The sequence below is a fragment of the Piliocolobus tephrosceles genome, chromosome 19, assembly GCF_002776525.5.
Source record: "Piliocolobus tephrosceles isolate RC106 chromosome 19, ASM277652v3, whole genome shotgun sequence".
In the NCBI taxonomy this organism is placed as follows: domain Eukaryota; kingdom Metazoa; phylum Chordata; class Mammalia; order Primates; family Cercopithecidae; genus Piliocolobus; species Piliocolobus tephrosceles.
Genome location: NC_045452.1, coordinates 22,971,884 through 22,992,435, shown reverse-complemented (window position 1 = coordinate 22,992,435; position 20,552 = coordinate 22,971,884). Strand labels below are relative to the sequence as shown.

General features: G+C 44.3%; 1 protein-coding gene and 1 non-coding gene across 3 annotated transcripts in view; both read right to left on the bottom strand.

Annotated features, from left to right (window-relative positions):
* Positions 1-5,286: 5,286 nt before the first annotated feature.
* EP300 (E1A binding protein p300) overlaps positions 5,287-20,552 on the bottom strand; it is a 98,703-nt gene continuing 83,437 nt past the window's right edge. Inside the window, exons 22-31 of one of the 2 annotated variants that reach the window (XM_023221889.2) lie at positions 20,053-20,130; positions 17,542-17,609; positions 15,654-15,804; positions 15,386-15,532; positions 14,766-14,879; positions 13,826-13,991; positions 12,034-12,198; positions 10,930-11,091; positions 8,776-9,057; positions 5,287-8,532 (exon numbers count right to left, since the gene is read on the bottom strand). In XM_023221889.2, the coding sequence (XP_023077657.1) occupies positions 6,343-8,532; positions 8,776-9,057; positions 10,930-11,091; positions 12,034-12,198; positions 13,826-13,991; positions 14,766-14,879; positions 15,386-15,532; positions 15,654-15,804; positions 17,542-17,609; positions 20,053-20,130 (3,523 nt within the window). In that variant the 3' untranslated portion in view covers positions 5,287-6,342. The remainder of the gene's footprint in view (positions 8,533-8,775; positions 9,058-10,929; positions 11,092-12,033; positions 12,199-13,825; positions 13,992-14,765; positions 14,880-15,385; positions 15,533-15,653; positions 15,805-17,541; positions 17,610-20,052; positions 20,131-20,552) is intronic. The other variant, XM_023221890.3, reaches the window with a different exon arrangement.
* Positions 15,942-16,044, bottom strand: LOC111549187. The gene has a single exon (XR_002733639.1). It is a non-coding gene; the product is annotated as a U6 spliceosomal RNA (small nuclear RNA).

Below are 20,552 nucleotides of genomic sequence, written 5' to 3'. Positions count from 1 at the left end.
AGCCTCACTTTTTGTTTCTTGTTTTGTTTTGAGACGGAGTCTCACTCTGTCGCCCAGGGCTGGAGTGCAATGGCGCCATGTGGGCTCACTGCAACCTCTGCCCCCCAGGTTCAAGCAATTCTCCTCGCCTCAGCCTCCTGAATAGCTGGGACTACAGGCCACCGCACCCAGCTGCTTTTTGTATTTTTAATAGAGATGGCAGGGGGAGGGGGGGGGTTCACCATGTTGGCCAGGCTGGTCTTGAACTTCTGACCTCAAGTGATCTGCCCACCTCAGCCTCCCAAAGTGTTGGGATTACAGGTGTGAGCCACCACACCCAGTGGAGGCTTACTCGTTTTTTTTTTTTTTTTGAGACAGAGTTATGCTCTTGTTGCCCAGGCTGGAGTGCAATGGTGTAGTCTTGGTTCACCGCAACCTCCACCTCCTGGGTTCAAATGATTCTCCTGCCTCAGCCTCCCAAGTAGCTGGGATTACAGGCATGCACCACCACGCCGGGCTAATTTTTTTTTTTTTTTTTCCCTTTAGTAGAGACAGGGTTTCTCCATGTTGGTCAGGCTGGCCTTGAACTCCCGACTTCAGGTGATCCGCCTGCCACGGCCTCCCAAAGTGCTGGGATTACAGGCGTGAGCCACCGTGCCCAGCTGAGCCTTACTCTTATACATCAAATGTTTTCCATGATAGGAAACCACCTGGGATGAGCATCAAGCCCCAAACTCGCACATCCTGTGATTTCATCATCAGAGTTCCTGGTTTAGGGCACAATTCTTGGCTGGATCTGCCTGCCACTCCCCAGCTACCAGCAACCGTATCTCGGCAACACAATCACCTTGGCACAACACTTTTAATTATTTGTTAAATGTTTCTTACTGGGTTGGGCTAAACCAACTGTGAGGAGTCCTTGAGGCAGAGTCAAAACTTGGAGACAGTTGGATGAGCTTGACTGAATTCTGAAAATTCCCTGAGTGTATTAGGTTTTCTAGGTGACGATTATTTTGAGAGTATTGGTGATAATAATTTTTGTCCTTCCTATTGACAGGTCCACCTCCTAACAAATTATTGGAAGGAATATGAGAAAAGTAAGTAGGGATTTTGAAGTATCATTAAAAAAACCAAAATTGTTTATGTTTAGAACATTGGTAGTTAATTTGGTGATGTTATTTCTGGATGTATAAAGTTAATTGGCAAGTGCTTATCAAATGCCTTTGTGTGTGTGTGTTGGGTGTGGAGGGTGTGTGTCTGTGACACGGAGTCTCATTCACCCTGTCAGCCAGGCTGAAGTGTGGTGGCACAATCTCAGCTCACTGCAACCTCTGCCTCCCAGGTTCAAGCGATTCTCCTGCCTCAACCTGCGTAGCTGCAGTTACAGGCACTTGCCACCACACCAGACTAATTTTTTGTATTTTTTTTTTTTTTTTTTTTGAGATGGAGTCTTGCTCTGTCGCCCAGGCTGGAGTGCAGTGGCCGGATCTCAGCTCACTGCAACCTCCGCCTCCCGGGTTCACGCCATTCTCCTGCCTTAGCCTCCGGAGTAGCTGGGACTACAGGCGCCCGCCACCTCGCCCGGCTAATTTTTTTGTATTGATTTTAGTAGAGACGGGGTTTCACCGTGTTAGCCAGGATGGTCTCGAACTCCTGACCTCGTGATCCGCCCGTCTCGGCCTCCCAAAGTGCTGGGATTACCGGCTTGAGCCACCGCGCCCGGCCTATTTTTTTATTTTTAGTAAAGACAGGGTTTCACCATGTTGGCCAGGCTGGCCTTGAACTCCTGACCTCAGGTGATCTGCTCACCTCAGCCTCCTAAAGTGCTGGGATTATAGGTGTGAGCCACCATGCCCGGCTCCCAAATGTCCGTTTTTGAGGAATATATTTATTAATATATTCTGAGAGGTCTACACAGGTAGTAGTCCATCACCACAAACACTGACAATATAATATACCAAGAGATGCTATTTTTTAAAAATCCCTATAGGACTGTGAAAGGGAAGGGAAGCCAGCTATTACCCTAATGCCTATGATGTGTGTCAGGTGCTGGGGGTGATTTTCACTTATCCTATAGCTTGTTTACCCTCCCAGCAAACTTGAAAGGCAGAAGTTATTTGTTTTCTTTCTTTCTTTATTTTGAGGGTCTCACTGTTGCCCCCAGGCTAGAGTGCAGTGGTGTGATCACGGCTCACTGCAGCCTTGACCTGGGCTCAAGTGAGCCTCCTGCCTCAGCCTCCTGAGTAACTGGGACCACAGGTGCATGCCACCATGTCCAGCTAATTTTTTTTCTTTTTTCTTTTTAAGAAATGCAGAGTCTCACCATGTTGCTCAGGCTGGTCTCCGACTCCTGGACTCAAGCCATCCTCCTGCCTCTGCCTGTCAAAGTGCTGAGATTACAGGTGTGAGCCCCTGCGCCTCGGGTTAAAGTGTAAGTCTTGTTGATGCTATATCTAAGACACATCCCAGATCTGTCCATCGCCTACTACCCCAGATGAAGTCACTGTCATTTCTTGCCTTCAGTCCTATAATAGCTTCCTAATTTTTTGCTTCCTTTCTTGCCACCCTAAAACCTATTATCCACACAACAGCCTGACTGATTTATTTAGTTTTTATTATTTTTGAGTCGGAGTCTTGCTCTGTTGCCCAGGCTGGAGTGCAGTGGTGTGATCTCAGCTCACTGCAAGTTCCGTCTCCCGGGTTCACGCCATTCTCCTGCCTCAGCCTCCCGAGTAGCTGGGACTACAGGCGCCCACCACCAAGCCCGGCTAATTATTTTGTATTTTTAGTAGAGACGGGGTTTCACCGTGTTAGCCAGGATAGTCTCAATCTCCTGACCTCATGATCTGCCTGCCTTGGCCTCCCAAAGTGCTGGGATTACAAGCGTGAGCCACCGTGCCCGGCCTGATTTATTTAAAATGTAAGACAAATCATGCCACCCTCCTCTTAAAGTGCTCCCCCAGCCCCTCATTGTGCTTAAAATAAAATCTAAGGCTAGGTGCAGTGGCTCATGCCTGTAATCCAAGCACTTTGGGAGGACAAGGCAGGCGAAATCACTTGAGTTGCAGTGAGCTGAGATCATGCCACTGCACTCCAGCCTGGGAGACACAGCGAGACTCCGTCTCCAAAAATAAATAAATAAATAACTAAAAATAATAATAAATAAGTCTAATTCCTTGCCTTGACCTATCAGGACCTATTGATCTGTCAACTACTTGCTTTACAACTTCATTTTTGCATCATTTTCTCCCTGTATCATTGAATTCCAGCTTTTTTCCCTTCCTCCTTTCTTCCCTTCCTTTTGTGAGACAGGGTCTCACTCGGTTGCCCAGGCTGGGGTGCAGTGGTGCAATCTCAGCTCACTGCAACCTCCACCTCCTGGGTTCAACTGATTCTCATACCTCAGCCTCCTGAGTAGCTGGGATTATAGGCGTGCACCACCACACCTGGCTCATTTTTTTGTATTCTTAGTAGAGACATGGTTTCACCGTGTTGGCCAGGCTGGTCTCGAACTCCTCCACCTGCCTTGGCCTCCCAAAGTGCTGGGATTACAGGCATCATTGCGCCTGGCTGTTACCCTTCTTTCTGTCCCTGGGATGTGCTAAGCTTGTTCTTGCCTTGGGGAGTATGCATTTGTTGTTTCTAGAATGTTATTTTCCTAGATATTTTCGTGTCTGGCCCCTTGCTATTTAGGTCTCAGATTAAATGTCCTCTCCTGAGTACCTAAGTAGTACATGAAGCTATTATCTCCTTTTTAAATGTTCTTCTTTGAACTTACCATAACCTAATATTTAGTGCTAGTTTATTTTCTGCTTCCCTTCACTAGAATGAAAGCTCCTTAAATTGTAATAGCTAAAACTTATTATGCTTTTTTTTTTTTTGGAGACAGGGTCTCACTCTGTTGTCCAGGCTGGAATATGTCAACCCCCACTTCCCGGGCTCAAGCGATCCTCCACCTCAGCCTCCCAAGTAGCTGGGACCAGAGGTGTGCACCACCATGCCTGGCTAATTGTTTGTAATTTTTGTAGAGACAGGGCCTTGACATGGTGCCCAGGCTGGTCGCAAACTCCTGGGCTCAGGTAATGCTTTCACCTTGGCCTCCTAAATTGTTGGGATTACAGGTGTGAGCCCGCACCTGGCTAATGTTTAATCTTGTTAAGCATTTAGAATTGTGCCTATTACTCTAGAAGGTGGATACTTTTATTATGCCCATTTTACAGATGAGGAGACTGAGTCTTGGTAGGTTAAGTAACTTGCACATGGTCACACAGTCAGTTAGTGGCAGAACTGAGATTTTTTATTTTTTGAAACAAGGTCTCACTCTATTACGCAGGCTGGAGTGCAGTGGTACGATCACTGCTCACTGCAGCCTTGACCTCCTGGGCTCAAGCCATCCTCCCACCTTAGCTTCCCCAGTAGCTGGGACTATGGACATGTGCCACCATGCCCAGCTAATTTTTCTCTTTCTTTTCTTTCTTTTTTGGTAGGGAGAGTCTCAGTATGTTGCCCAGGTTGCTCTTGAACTCCTGGGCTCAAGTGATCCTCCCACCTTTACCTCCCAAAGTGTTGGGATTACAGGCATGAGCCACCACGCCCGGCCCTTTTTGTGTTTTTAAAAGGATGGAGTCTTGCTCTGTCACTCAGGCTGGAGTGTAGTGGTGCGACCTCGGCTCACTGCAACCTCCACCTCCAGGATTCTAGAGATTCTCCTGCCTCAGCCTCCCAAGTAGCTGGGACTACAGGTGCCTGCCACCATGCCCTGCTGATTTTTAAATTTTTAGTAGAGATGGGGGTTCCACCACATTGGCTAGGCTGGTCTTGAAACTCCTGACCTCATGATCTGCCCGCCTTGGCCTCCCAAGGTGTTGGGATTATAGGCGTGAGCCACTGTGTCTGGCAAGTCTTGTTTTTTTCAAGAAGTTACTTGGGACTTAGGCAGGTATGATCTGTCTTCTGAGGTCCTCCTCCTCATCCCTGTAAAATGGTGATTAGAAGACCACGTGGTCATCCTTAAGGGTCCTGTATCAAGGTGTTAAGTAGGTATCACTTCCACCTTGACTGTTAGCTGGTACCTGCAGTACTTTTTCCCAGAACTTTGGACAAATTAACCAAGATCTACTTGTGAAAAACTGTATGTAGTAAAGAGGCTACAAGCTAATGCTTTCACTTTTTCCTCTGAATCCTAAGCACCGGGCACTTAAACTGGCGCACACCAAGACAAAGATGTGTTACCAAGTGAAACAAAGTCAGGGTGTCTGTCTCACACAGTTTATTTAACAATAGGTAATAAGAAATCAAATTTAACAGTCTATACAGTGATCCAAAGTTCATATTTATAAGTAATCAACTTTAATTGCATGATTTACAACAGTTGAGGGTTTTTGCTCTCTATTTTCAAGTTTTATAGAAAGTGTGTGTGTGTGTGTGTGTGTGTGTGTGAGTGTGAGTGGGGGTAGGGTAAGGAGGAAGAAAGCAAGCAAAGAAGAAACCCCCAGGGACATTTTGCATGTTAAAATCATCCCACTGGAATCGTTTCTTACCCTCTTTTTAATTTTTTTCCTTTGTTAGATGTAAAAATAACGAAAAAAATTCTTTCAAGAAACAGAAACCACAATATATAATACATCAATTTGGCAGCTGCCCCTGTATATTTTTGAAAAAGTCATTTTTCTCTCTACATGTACAAATTATTTTAATACTTGAAGTTTTACGCTCAGACTTACAGAATAGAAAATTTTCTGGAGCACAAAAGTTGACTTGGGGGAAGAAAGGGATTTTTTTTTTTTTAATGTTTTTTAAAAGAATGAACATCTTTGCACCCAGAGAAAAAAAAATTGGTATTTTAATATATATTTATATATATTTATATATATATAGAATGTAATTTTAAAGTAACATTAACCCCTTTTTGTCCTCTGGTTTTAGAAATGTTTTAACTCTTCCATAAAGTGAGGAAAATAGGGAAAAATGTCAACCATCTGCACCAGTAAATAATAACTATTAATATTACATATTTTCATTAATTTAAAAAAAATAATAAAACCTATTGGAGGTGCAAGGCAGGAGCATATTGTTTGGCTTCACAGGCCTCAGCCTCCTCCCAGTGCACACTTGAACCACACACACAAGGGGAAAAAAAGGCTGGTGGTAACCAGCCATAACAAAAATATATTCTTTGTATTCTATCATCCCTCAGGTTCATCTTGCATGTTTGCTTTAAACCACAAACGGCTACTGCACAGTTCTTGTATGTTCCAAGGAAAATTGTCTTTTAGGCTACGAAAGATTCAAAAAAATTGTTTTCAGTACAAAAAGTCTTAAGAGAAAATAATCTTTTTGCTCCCAAAATACTACAAGGTGTCTCTAGTGTATGTCTAGTGTACTCTGTGAGAGGTTTGAATTCAAGTCTGAGTTATCGGTGCTGAGTCCCAGGTCCGTGGCGCTTGCACCATGGAGGTTTGCCATGCCTGGATTGCTAGCAAGCTGAGAAAGCATTGAATTCTGGTCCGGGCTGGCAAAATGCCCTTGTTCCATGGGGTTGGCCTGGGCAGCTACCAGTCCAGGATGCGGGGAACTTGTCTGTGGGGAAACGTGGTGTGGAGAAGGCTGAGGCTGCATCCTTGGGGAAGGGCTGGAGTGGGGGGGCTGGGACTGTGGCCGTGGAGAAGGGACAGGCTGTGGAGAGCGCACTTGATTGGAGAGAGAATTAGGGATCTGCTGGCCTTGTAGGTGTGGGGACTGGGCCTGATTTGGGAGCATATGCTGCTGGGGGCTCATGGGGTTGGGTTGAGCAGGAGACCCCATCTGTTGCTGAAGGAGTCGCTGCTGATAGGCCTGTAGACTGGCACCTGCCTCTGCTCCCAAGGCCTGGGGGAGCTGGCCCATCTGTCCCATATTTCCTTGTTGCATCTGTTGCATGTGATGTTGCATCCGCTGCTGCTGCTGCTGCTGTGGTGGGTAGCCAACTCCTTGGGGTTGCTGGAACTGGTTATGGTTGGCCATTCCTGGGCCTATTCCTGGCCCTGCTCCCTGTTGCTGCTGCTGTTGCATCATCTGTTGTCGTCTCAAGATGTCTCGGAATTGTGAAGGCATGGTGTTGTGGTTCATGTTCATCTGCTGAGCCTGGGGGCTCATCCCTCCCATGGGCGGCTGGAGTTGCTGCTGGGGTTGCTGCTGGGGCAGGCCAGCCCTCTGGACGCCGGCCTGCATTGGATTCATGTTCTGCATGGCTGGATTGGAGTGGACCCCCTGCTGACCTGGCATGGTAGGTGGCTGCAGCCCTGGCTGCCCCTGGGGCATGCCAGGCTGCCCAGGGATGGGTTGTGGATTAGAGTTGGCATACTTGGCAGCCCGCTGCTTGATGAATGCAGCCAACAGCTGGGGGTTGGCGTGAAGGATACTAAGCACCTGTTGCTGCTGTAGGGGAGAGCTGGGAGACCTGAGAGTCCGCAAAAGGTTTTGTAAGGCTTGTTGAGACACAGTGCCTGGTTTGAGTGGGCTCACACCTACCTGGCCCAATCCTGGTTGTGGAGCCATGTTCAAGGGTTGACCATGCTGGGCCACTGACATCATGGCTGGCCTTGGCATCCCAGACTGTAGTTGCTGGGGCTGAGGCAATCCTCCTTGGCCCCAGGGTGGCTGCTGCTGCATCCCCGTCGGTCCCATCCCTGGCTCCAAATGCCCACTGGGACCTCTGGTCATGGGAGGTGGGTTCATACCCATGGGGGCCATGGGAGTCATCGGGGGCATCTGGTGTTGGATCGGCCTTTGAAAAATTTGCACGTGGGCCATCTGGCGCTGTGTCTCTGCTGCTCTCTGAATCTGCATTGCCATTTCCACTGCTGCGGGTGGGGGCCCTGGAAGGGGTGGCTGAGCAGTCTGAGGAGGGGTTGGAGGGGTCACCTGGCCTGCTGCCTTACCCTGGGACACAGGGCCAGCAGCTTGAGTCCTGGGCAAGTAGGGTGGCATACTATTGGGAGGGGTAGGCTGAGGCTGCGAGGTGGGCTGGGGCGTCTGTGGGGTGGTTGGCTGTTGGCCAGTTGGTGTCGTTGGAGTGGCAGGAGTGGGGGAAGGGAGGCCCTGTTGCTGCCCGACCACACCAGTCCGCTGCATGCTGGCCATCCTCCTGCGAAGCATTTGGGCCTGTTGTAGTCGGTGCTGCAGCTGCTGCTGCCGGAGCTTCTGCTTGATGTTTAGGCAGAACGGCACTGGGCATTTGTTCTCCTGGCAGTGCTTGGCATGGTAGCAGCAGAGGGCAATGAGCTGCTTGCAGATGGGGCAACCGCCATTGGTTTTCCGTTTGCAACCCTTGGTATGCTGCACAACCCGCTTCATCTTCTGGCAGGATGGCAGGGAGCAATTGGCATTCCGACACTGGCAAGCATGGACCAGAGACTGGATGCAGCGCTGGATACTCAGGCGGCGAGAATCGCCTGGGTTCTGGGTGGCCGCAGCCTGCTGGTTGTTGCTCTCATCATCTAAGCCAAGACCTAGTTTCTCCATTTTGTGGTCATGGTTTTTAGTGTTGTAGCAGGTGATACACAAGTCATAATCCTAGAGAAAAAAAAAGGAAGTGCAGGTAAACTCTCCAAGATTTAAGTCATTCAAAAGTATTTTGGATACTCTGGGCTAGAAAGGCCCATTTCGTAAAACAAAAACTAGCCTCTTTAGCTCTGCCTCTCAAACATGAGGCCAGGCCCCTGCCATCCCACAGGCCTATATAAAACACGAGGCTGCATGGCCCCTCAGAACAACCCTGCAGAGCTCACCTCCTTGCTCCCACAACCCAGTGCCTACCTCACAGACAGTACAGTGCCAGCGTGTCTCCACATGGTGCTTGCATTCATTGCAGGTGTAGACAAAGCGGTCCTGGCTCTGCGTGTGCAGCTCCACCAGCATGCACATGGTGGACCACTGGGCTCTTCGGAGTGAAGAGAACTCCAGGTGCTTGTCCCTTGCCAGCGTGAGAAACGCATCCCGACCATCCATCAGATCACAGGGGATGAGAGGGTCAGGATCAACAATGGGAGGCAGGGAGTTGGCAGTAGGGCCAGCAATGAGGCGGATCACAAAGAAGACCTGCAAAACACACACTCTCTTTTTTTGAGACAGGGCCTCGGTCTGTCACCCAGACTGGAGTGCAGTGGTGTGATCTTGGCTCACTACAACCTCTGCCTCCTGGGCTCAAGCAATTATCCCACCTTGGCTTCCTGAATAGCTGAGACCACAGGCCCACACCACCACCCCTGGCTAATTTCTGCACTTTTTGTAGAGATGAGGTTTTGCCTTGTTACCCACGCTAGTCTCCAACTCCTGAGCTCAAGTGATCTGCCTGCCTCAGCCTCCCAGAGTGCTGAGATTACAGGTGTAAGCAGGTAAAGCAGGCTGAGCACTAATGAGACTGGCGAATGCTGAGTTAGTTTTCCCATACTCCTCCTGCTCTCCTTTTCCTGCTTTACCTCTTTGGTCTCTTGAGACTGACTATAAATAGAACTGAAATGCACATCCTGTGATTTTTTCTCCCTCATTCAATAACTCCTTCAGAGTAAGAATGGTCTAGGTCAGGTACAGCACCACACACAGTGGACATTTTGCCTCAAGGCAGTCTACTTTAAGATGCAATCCATGGTTTAACCTCAAACTAATTACAACAAACCAGACAAATCCAAATATAGAGACTGTATGAAAAACAACTGGCCCGGACTCATGAAGGTCCCCTGTGCAACTTTCCTGTGTAACTTTTCCTACAGGTTTGAAAGAGAGTGGAATGGATAAAAAATCTTAGTCCTTAGGCCAGGCGCGGTGGCTCAAGCCTGTAATCCCAGCACTGTGGGAGGCCGAGACGGGCGGATCATGAGGTCAGGAGATCGAGACCATCCTGGCTAACACGGTGAAACCCCGTCTCTACTAAAAAAATACAAAAAACTAGCTGGGCAAGGTAGTGGCGCCTGTAGTCCCAGCTACTCCGGAGGCTGAGGCAGGAGAATGGCGTAAACCCGGGAGGCGGAGCTTGCAGTGAGCTGAGAACCGGCCACTGCACTCCAGCCCTGGCGTCGGAGAGCGAGACTCCGTCTCAAAAAAAAAAAAAAAAAAAAAAAAAAAAAATCTTAGTCCTTGTTGACAAAGCAATAAATTCTTGTTCACTGAAGTTTGAAAAGAACTCGTTAACAACCATCAATTCTCATAACCATTAGTGTAAAAGGTATAAAAAGCTGGTATTACATGTGTATTTGACATTAATTAGTATATAACTATAAATGCCTATTAAAGTAACAAAATGTAAAACATCACCTTAAGAAATTAGGAGCTTGCGAGAAACTGCTGCATTGATAACAGATTATTCAACATCTGTGTACACTGGCAGCCACACTCACAGTGTCTCTGGCCAGCAATGTTTGCTGCTTCTGCCACCCTACAACCAGGCCAATACCTACATTTACAACCTAAATTGAATGTGCCCACAATTTAAGTCAAACCTATTACAATATATTCTAAGGGCTTTTCCCAACTGCCTAGGATTCTGTGGCATTACTTACTGCTTGAAATAGCTAGTAACTATTAATTGTTAATAATCATTACCTAAGTGAGGCAACCTCTAAAGTGCTGGGATTACAGGCATGAGCCACTACGCCCAGCGAACAGTGATTTTATTCATTTTTTTTCTTTTTGGAGATGGAGTTTCGCTCTTGTTGCCCAGGCTGGAGTGCAATGGCACGATCTCGGCTAACTGCAACCTCCGCCTCCTGGGTTCAAGCAATTCTCCTGCCTAAGCCTCCTGAGTAGCTGGGATTACTGGCGCCTGTCACCACACCTAGCTGATTTTTGTATTTTTAGTAGAGACGGTTTCACCACGTTGGTCAGGCTGGTCTTGAACTCCCGACCTCAGGTGATCCACCACGCCTGGCCAGAAATCTTGCTGTTTTTCCCCAACTGCGGGTGGCTGCATCTTACCTCTTTATGCTTCTCCATGGTGGCATATAGTTTCTGTGAGAGGTCGTTAGATACATTGGGCATCCCAGGTTTCTTCTTGTTGCCCCTACTTAAGCTGCTCTTATTTTTGCTGGTTTTCTTATTATTCTTCTTCTTAGCATTTTTACTGTCTCCCTTGGTCACCTGCAGAGTAGCACAAAGGAGACAAGAAAATAAGGTTTTTGTTAAGTAATCTGGGAATAACACTATTGAATATCTCCATTCTTTGAAACTAGGTATCATAATCTTATGCCTGTATCTTATTTTACTAGCTGTTCTCTTCACTTATTCCTTCTCCTTTGTTATTTGACCTAATTTTTTCCCAGTGATCCTTCATTAAGGCAATGGCAGCCCTTTAGCTTTCTGCCTAGAAGAGGCCACAGAATGTACAGACCCTGTAGATTGAATGTATCCCAAATTGGAGTTAGGGAACAAGGAAGGGTTGGCACTTTGGGGTGGTGAAGAGTGTATCAAAATGGGGAGCCAGAAGACTTTATCTCCTTCCACCCACATTCTAAAATGTTATGAGTCCACAAATACTAAACGATAAGGCTGTAAGAGTTTGTTAACAGACTATTTAAGGGAGCCTTTTGTAACTTAAATTCAATGGAGGTAATTCTAGATATGCTATAGGGAAGTAACTGGTGAGGTGACTAAGCCGTAATAACAGGTAAATTCTGGCTCAGGCCTGTTTTGCATAGCTAAGAATGGTTTTTACATTTAAAAAGAGCATGTGTGGTTTTAAAAGAGAGAAAATATGCCAGAGATATGTGACACACAAGGCCTATAATATTCATAACCTAGTCCTTCACATAAGTTATCTATCAGTTTTTCAGGATTTCCTTCAGTTTCTTTTATCATTTCACTTTACTCATAGTCTGAGATACCATTTTAAAATGGGGTCTGATGCTTTGAAAGTTTAATACCACTGAAACCTAGTAACCTTTCTAAGCCAACATTTCTTGCTCAACTTAAAGAGCTCTTTCACACCTGAGAGGTTTAAAACCCGATTGAAAGTTTAAATGCACTTCTGGATTAAATATTATAATCATGGTAGAAGTTTCAAAGGAAACTCAATGCCCTTACATCTGTGCTTTCATTGCTGGTGTTTTCTTCTCGTTTTCTCTCTTCTTCCTCCTGTTCCAGTTCCTTAATGCTTTCTTCCAGAACATTGGGCCAGAAATCACCCTCAAAGTAAGGCAATTCCTTTGCACTTGTTAATCTATCTTCAGTAGCTTGTTTAAAAATATCCTGTGAAAACAAGCATGTACAAATAGGAATTCCTATGTTCTTTTAAAGTATTGATTATAAAGAATCATGGCTGACAAGAAACATGAAAGCTTAAAATGTCTTGAAAGCTGGCAGAGACTATATACCTAAGCCATAAACCAGGGAGCTATTTAGAAAAATAGTGAAAAGGCCTGGCCTAAAGTCAGTATTTCTGGTTTTCTATTTCTTCTACCCACAAAAACAGGGAGCTTATCTGCCTTTATATAATCAAGTGGCAATTATCCTGCCAGGATCGATGTCAGGGTGGTAGCACCATCATGCAAGCCATGGCCCTCACCACAGAATATGTGGTGTGAAGCAAGCCCTCCTCACACCCATCTTTGGAATTTCAGCAGCTTTTATTGATAGCTTTGTTCAAAAGGCCCAAAACTACAAATACTGGAAACAGTAGCTGCTGCAGAATGCTTCGGTGGGCAGCTTAGGAAAACTTCTTTATTTAGTTGAACTACTAAATTGAGGAAGACAAGTCTGTATCATGAGACAGCCTATATTGATGAATGTTTAAAATAATTAAGAATATATTTTTGGCCAGGTGTGGTGGCTCACACCTGTAATCCCAGCACTTTGGGAGGCTGAGGTGCATAGATCACCGGAGGTCGGGAGTTCGAGACAGCCTGACCAACATGGAGAAACCCCATCTCCACTAAAAATACAAAAAATTAGCCCAGTGTGGTGGTGCATGCCTGTAATTCCAGCTACTCGGGAGGCTGAGGTAGGACAATCGCTTGAACCCGGGAGATAGAGATTGCAGTGAGCCTAGATCGTATCATTGCACTCCAGCCTGAGCAACAAGAGTGAAACTCTGTCCAAAAAAAAAAAAAAAAAAGAGAATGTATTTTTGGCTGGGTGAGGTGGCTCATGCCTGTAATTCCAGCACTTTGGGAGGCTGAGATGGGTGGATCACTTGAGCTCAGGAGTTTGAGACCAGTCTGGGCAACATGGTGAAATCCTGTCTCTACAAAAAATATACAAAAATTAGCCAGGTATGGTGGTGTGCACCTGTAGTCCCAGCAACTCAGGAAGCTGAGATGGGAGGATGGCTTGAGCCTGGGAGGCACAGGTTGCAGTGAGCCGGATATCATGCCACTGTACCCTAGCCTGGGTGAGAGAGAGTGACCCTGTCTGAAAACAAAACATCCCCACCCCTAAAACCCTAACCAACCCAAACCAAACAAAAAAAAAAACAAAACAAAAAGATATATTTTAAGGCCAGGCACAGTGGCTCATGCTTGTAATCCCAGCACTTTGGATTGCTTGAGGCCAAGAGTTCAAGTCCAGCCTGGGCAGCATGGCGATACCCCAACTCTACCCCCCTAAAAAAAATAAATAAAATAAAATTTTGGTTACATGTTTAAAACAGGGATCTCTTGATCTTCTTCATCTACCACTCTTCAAAACCTGGTTTTTCTTACATTGAAAATTTTTGAATATACAAAATAAAAGCAATCAAATTAGCATTTTTAGGAATTACATGCAAGAGGTAGAATAAGATTTTTGTTTAAAAAAAAAAGATGACAGAATACAGAGCAGTAACATTAGTGTATTTCCAGATCTACTGTCAGCACCTGGCCCCCATGTCCCAACTGACCTTGTAGTCATGGACAATACGCTCTGATACAGCCTTGTCAAGCATTTTTTTGTACCATTCCTGCAGTCGCTTGGGCTTGGGTATCTTCTGGTCAGGAGGATGGCAATGGAAGATATAATCATCTCCCTCACTTGGTGGACATGCCCAAATATGCCCTGTTGTGTAACTAGCAATACAAAGAGAACATTAAGGAAAAAACATCATCTATTCTAGAAGGCTACACTTTAAACCACAAGGTGGAGTTGATATAGATACCAGTAATTTTTCCCAAGATAACACAGTGTATAACCCAGCATGAGATTAACATTGTGAAACCAAAATTAGGCATAACTCACAGTAATTTAAACAATGGATCTCATACTGCCTCCACTTATTTTTGGAGGCCATGGTGGGATGTTGTGAATCTCAGCCAGAAAGCGGATGACTTAGCCCTGGATCCAAAAACCCTAAGTTTGCATGTTAAGACCAAATGAAGATGACGTTGCAAAGGAAAATGGACCCGTTTAACAAGAGAGCTAAATTAAAAGGCACACTATTCAGAAAAACAGTCTTCAAGATGAGGGAATGAATGTTTCCAATGACATACATACTCTAAAGGTAAGAAGTATTTCCAGAGCTGTTTCTGGTCTTGATACCCAGGTTATAAAAGGATCAAACGCAGTTAAAATTCTGCCCTCAAATGAGAGGCACAAATCAAACTTCAAAGCAAACTGGACCCAATAGCTCAGCTGAACAAAACAAAACTGATGTTGGATGGGTGAAACTAGAGTCAACATATCCATTTCTCTCCTACTGACATTAACTTCAAAGGGGCTCTAACAAAGTTGAGAGAATCGTTAGGTAAGAACTAAAATGAGGAAAAAAAGGCAAAGAGTTCTATATTTGCATATTTAACCTATATCTCACCAGAATGCCCTAAGAATTATCAAAATATGCTTACCCTAATTTCTTGACATATTCTAAATATCCAATCAGTATTTCATGATAGACTGCAGTCCTCAAGCATTTAGGACGGAAGAAATGAACACTATCGAGGTAAGATATGTATACTCTCCTATACAAAATGAAGAGAAAAAAAGAAAAGTCAAGTCACATAAATGAGTTATTTACTCCATGTGCCTAATAACTCTCTCTCACTCTCCCAGGCTCTTTGCTCACATCGTTAACCCTTCAGGAAAGTTCAGCGAGCCTGTGGTTTCCTTCTATTTGAAGTAACTAGCAGTGCCTGGCACATACACATCCATCAATATTTGGTGATTCCTATACATTATCCAGATTTAAGCTCATTTTCTGAAGAGTAGTACGTTTGTTTCCAAATTCCAATTTCAGGTTGCTATTCATATCCTTTATTATTATGACCACAGAAGAGCAGAATCGAGCAGTTATTTTGTTTGGGGGCTTTGCTTTTTAATCTGTTTCACTTTACAATTATTGGACACTTGAGATTTTGCATTTCCAAACCAAGCACACTCAACATTTTCTTGCCTGTTATACTCTTCCGCCTATTATAATTTGGAACTCCCACACAAATCCGGAGCTAGCCACTGTGAGCCAGCATACCTCTGGTTGGGTGGAGGGCAGTCAGAGCCATACTCTTGAACATGCATGCCAAAGAAGCATAGGTCAACGCCATCAATTTCTTCAAAGGCAAAGAGGGCTTTGGTTCGGTAAGGAAAGGATTCTGCCATCTCTCCACTGTCCACAAACCTATACAATTGAGATGGTGGGGGGACCACAACATAAATTCATTTAGATTGGAATCACCAATGGTAACCACGTATGAGCAATTTTGGATCCATGAGAGAAGAAAAGTGAAATGACTAGATACCTTGCTTTCATGCCTGGTTTTACTTCCACGGTTTTGTCAGAAGCATGAACTACTCTAACAGTGACCTCTCCTGACTCAGGGTGATTCTGTCGCCTCAGAAAGTCATTCACACGATTCTCTAGAAAGGTGCCAAGTCTGGTGGATGGCAACCCTAGGAATGTAAAAGTTAAAAGTTACTGAGGTGCAAATTTACAACTGTTAGTCTTAAGGTTCAATCTTAAATCTCATTTGTACTTTTTTCAATACAAACAGGGTAACTTGGTGAAATTTTAAAAAATCACAGCATATTTAAGTATTCACTACTTTGCAGATTTGCATGTCATAGTAGTGCAGGGAACATGCTAATCTTCTCTGTATCATTCTAATTTTAATATATGTGCTGTTAAAGCAGACACAGTACTCAATAATTTCTAAATGTCATTTTCCCCAACTTTTCATTTTGAAAAATTTCCAATTTTGGAAGAGTTTATAAAAATACAGAACAGGGGCTGGTTGCAGTGGCTCATGCCTGTAATCCCAGCACTTTGGGAGGCTGAGGCAGGCAGATCACCTGAGGTCAGGAGTTCGAGACCACTCTGGCCAGCATGCTGAAACCCCGTCTCTACTAAAAATACAAAAATTAGCCAGGCATGGTGGCACACGCCTGTAATCCCAGCTACTCAGGAGGCTGAGACAGGAGAATCGCTGGAACCCGGGAGGCGGAGGTTGCGGTGAGCCGAGATTGCACCACTATGGGTGTCAGAGCGAGACTCTGTCTCAAAAAAAAAAAAAAAAAAAAAAAAAAAAAAAAAAACCCAAAAAACAAAAACAAACAAATAGAACAATGGTCAGGAGACAAGGCTCACACCTATAATCCTAATCCCTGCACTTTGGGAGGCTGAGGTGGGAGGATTGCTTGAATCCAGGAGTTCAAGATCAGCCTGGACAACACAGTGAAACTTTGTTTCCAAAAAACAAAAAACAAAAACAAAATGCAACCAACCACATATATATATATATACACACACAATGAACATCTCCATGTACTTCACCTAGATTGCAGTACTATTTTAAAGTAACAAAGATTGAGCATTTTGAAAAACCTTACAAGAATCAAAGTAATCTGCAGATCAGTAAAACACACCAAAACTAAATCAAATGCTCCATTTAGATTATTAGTGTTAATTACTTACATGATAAAATTTTTGACATCCTCCTGGCACAACAGAAAAGAATCACATAAGGCCAAAAGGTAGCCCATATAAATGGTGTGAACTGAGGGGCTGGGCATGGTGGCTCACACCTATAATCCCAGTACTTTGGGAGGCCAAGGTGGGTGGATCACCTGTGATCAGGAGTTTGAGACCAGCCTGGCCAACATGGCAAAACCCCATCTCTACTAAAAATACAAAAATTAGCTGGGTGTGGAGGCACATGCCTGTAGTCCCAGATATACTGGAGGCTGAGACAGAAGAATCACATGAACCTGGGAGGCGGAGGTTGCAGTGAGTTGAGATCGTGCCACTGCACTGCAGCCTGGGTGACAGAGCAAGACTCTTAAAAAATAAAATAAAAAATAATAAATAAACAAACAGAGGGATGGCAATTCCGGCCAATCATTTCCACGCCTTATTCCTCCTTTATGAAATGCCTCAAATAGGGAAAAATATAAGAACAGGAAAAACACATATCTTGTGCATTCTACAAATCCGTTCCTTGGAAATTTTTCTTTGGTCTAATAAATTTCACACCAAAAAGCATATTACAGATCAACTCATAAGGAGATTATAGAATTATTTTATTTTTACTCTATTACTGTGATTAAAAACAAAGTAATTCACTTTGGATGGTTTCTTATCTGGGCTTCAGGTAAGTTTTGCCAAAATTTACCTTTAAGAATAAAACTTACTTTTAGCAGAAAACTTATTTTCTTTCCTAGTTCGTGCACTTTTCTTTAAACAGCCATCACAGACGAATCTAAATGTAAACCAAAACTTTGCTTACACAACTTAAAGAAACCATTAAATTTATATTAACAAAAAGTGAAAATTCAAATCTAGCGGAAGTATTTCTAAACTTCTAGCGAAGAATTAATAAAACTAATATACAAAGAGCTTTTAGAAACCAGTAAGAACAAAAAAGATAACTGAAAAACAAGCAACAGACATGAAGGGCATATAAATTGGCTTACACATGAAAAGTTGATCAAGGATTACAAATCAAGGTAGGATTTTTTTTCCCCAATCACACTGGCAAAACCCAAGTGGTGACATTCCCTATATGCTACTAGTTGGAATGTACATTTTGAGAGGAGAACCAATAGATTCAGCTACTGCAGATGCACATGACCTATGTCGCTAAGTAGAGTTTCTTGTATAAACTTGTTCACCAACTAAGTAAAGAAATGGATTATAGTATATTACAGAATACTATGCATCCATTAAAAATGCAGCAGATATACATAAGTGTCTATGACCAGCTGGGTGTGGTGCCTCATGCCTGTAATCCCAGTACTTTGGGAGGCCGAGATGGGTGGATCATTTGAGGCCAGGAGTTGACCACCCTGGCCAACATAATGAAAACCCGTCTCTAGCAAAAATACAAGAATTAGTCGCGCATGGTGGTATGTGCCTGTAATCCCAGCTACTCGGGAGGCTGAAGCAGGAGAATTGCTTGAACCCAGGAGGCGGAGGTTGCAGTGAGCTAAGATTGCACCACTGCACTCCAGCCTGGGCGATGAAAGTGATACAAAAAAAAAAAAAAAAAAAAAAAAGGTCTATGACCTATAACAAGATATAAAAATTAAATAAACATAAATCAAGAAAATGTGCCGGGCGCAGTGGCTCATGCCTGTAATCTCAGCACTTTGGGAGGCTGAGGCAGGCGGATCACCTGAGGTCAGGAGTTTGAGACCAGCCTGACCAACATGGAGAAATCCCGTCTCTACTAAAACTACAAAATTAGCCGGGTCAAGCGTGGTGGCACATGCCTGTAAACCCCAGGTACTAGCGAGGCTGAGGCAGGAGAACTACTTGAATCTGGGAGGCAAAGGTTGTGGTGAGCCCAGACTGCACCACTGCACTCCAGCCTGGGCAACAAGAGTGAAACTCCATCTCAAAAAAAGAAAAGAAAACGTATGATTCTATGTACAAAAGAGTGTTATTTCTGTGGCAAGGAATCTGGGTGGGAAGAAAGAAGCTAAGACTGTCCCTTTTTACTTCATAAATTGTCATACTATTCAAATTTTATAATGAACATAAATTACTTTTAAGAAAAAGGAACCTTAACACAGTAATAACAGATTATTTTCATTCAGCTGACTGATCCTAAATTGGAAGAACCAGGAGAAGTCTCTTAATCATTCTTACAAAGTCTGTAAGGAAAGCACTAAAAAGGCACACTTAAAAGACAAGTCACGCTGAAGATAAAGTATCCACTAAACCATCACCTATTTTCCTTAGTGTTATTTTCTATGTGAAAATAACAGTGAAAAAAAGAAAAGTGAAATTTGTCAATTAGCCTGCCCTTTCTTGTAACCTCCAAATCAGGAACAACAATCAGTCTACGAACAGAGCAGAAGACATGGAGATCCCATCCTAATGAGAGGCACTGGATGTCCCATATACTCACTTCCTTTGGAACATGGCTAGGATTAGTTCCTCTTGTACAGAGCCCCTCCCTTTTACTAGGCAATTACACTATGACTATAGCCTTATAACTTGCTGTCCCTGCCCTAACCAAAGGGTGACACTTACCAGGGCCAGACCACTTGGTATGTCATTAGCAGCAGGATCCTAGTTTCTAGATGCCTGAATAAAAGCATTTACTTTTTGCTTTGAGACAGAGTCTCACTCTGTCACCCAGGCTGGAATGCAGTGGTGTGATCTCAGCTCACTGCAACCTCCCACTCCCAGGTTCAAGTGATTCTCTTGCCTCCGCCTCCCTCTCAAGTAGCTGGATTATAGGCATGTACCACCACGCCAGGCTAATTTTTGTATTTTCAGTAGAGACGAGGTTCTGCCATGTTGGTCAGGCTGGTCTGGAACCCCCAACCTTAGGTGATCCACCCACCTCAGCCTCCCAAAAAGTGCTGGGATTACAGACCTGAGCCACCTTGCCTGGCCAAAAGCATTTACTTTGGATATGTAATAACTATAACATAATTTTAAAAATCCAGCAGAATAAAATATATTTATATGGCTAAAAATAATGCATAAAAATAAGATAAAAATCTATTTTTGGATACTAGGTTAATTTTTTAAAAGTGAACTGTTAATTATCGAGGCCAAACCCAAAGAAAACAATTTAAAGATAGTGACTTTGAAGATATAATACAGTCATTGCATACAATAAAAAACTTTGTTAATATTCATGATAAAGAAAAATTCCAGAGAAAGTAATAATGGTAAGTAAGCCTTACCCAGCGGGCCAGATCATCTCATGGTGAAGGACACAGATCTGATGCATCTTTCTTCCGCACTCTATACATTCAACAAACCTGGAAGAGCAGAGCCAGTTCCAACATTAACCCCAAACCTTAACCAAATGAAAACTTCCAATATTTCCCATGACTTCTGACAAAGACAGCCAAGGTCATGACCAAATAACCAAAATAGTTTTTTTTTTTTTTGACACAGAGTCTCGCTCTGTCGCCCAGGCTGGAGTGCAGTGGCCGGATCTCAGCTCACTGCAAGCCCTGTCTCCCAGGTTCACACCATTCTCCTGCCTCAGCCTCCCGAGTAGCTGGGACTACAGGCGCCCGCCACCTCGCCCGGCTAGTTTTTTGTATTTTTTAGTAGAGACGGGGTTTCACCGTGTTAGCCAGGATGGTCTCGATCTCCTGACCTCGTGATCCGCCCATCTCGGCCTCCCAAAGTGCTGGGATTACAGGCTTGAGCCACCGCGCCCGGCCCAAAATAG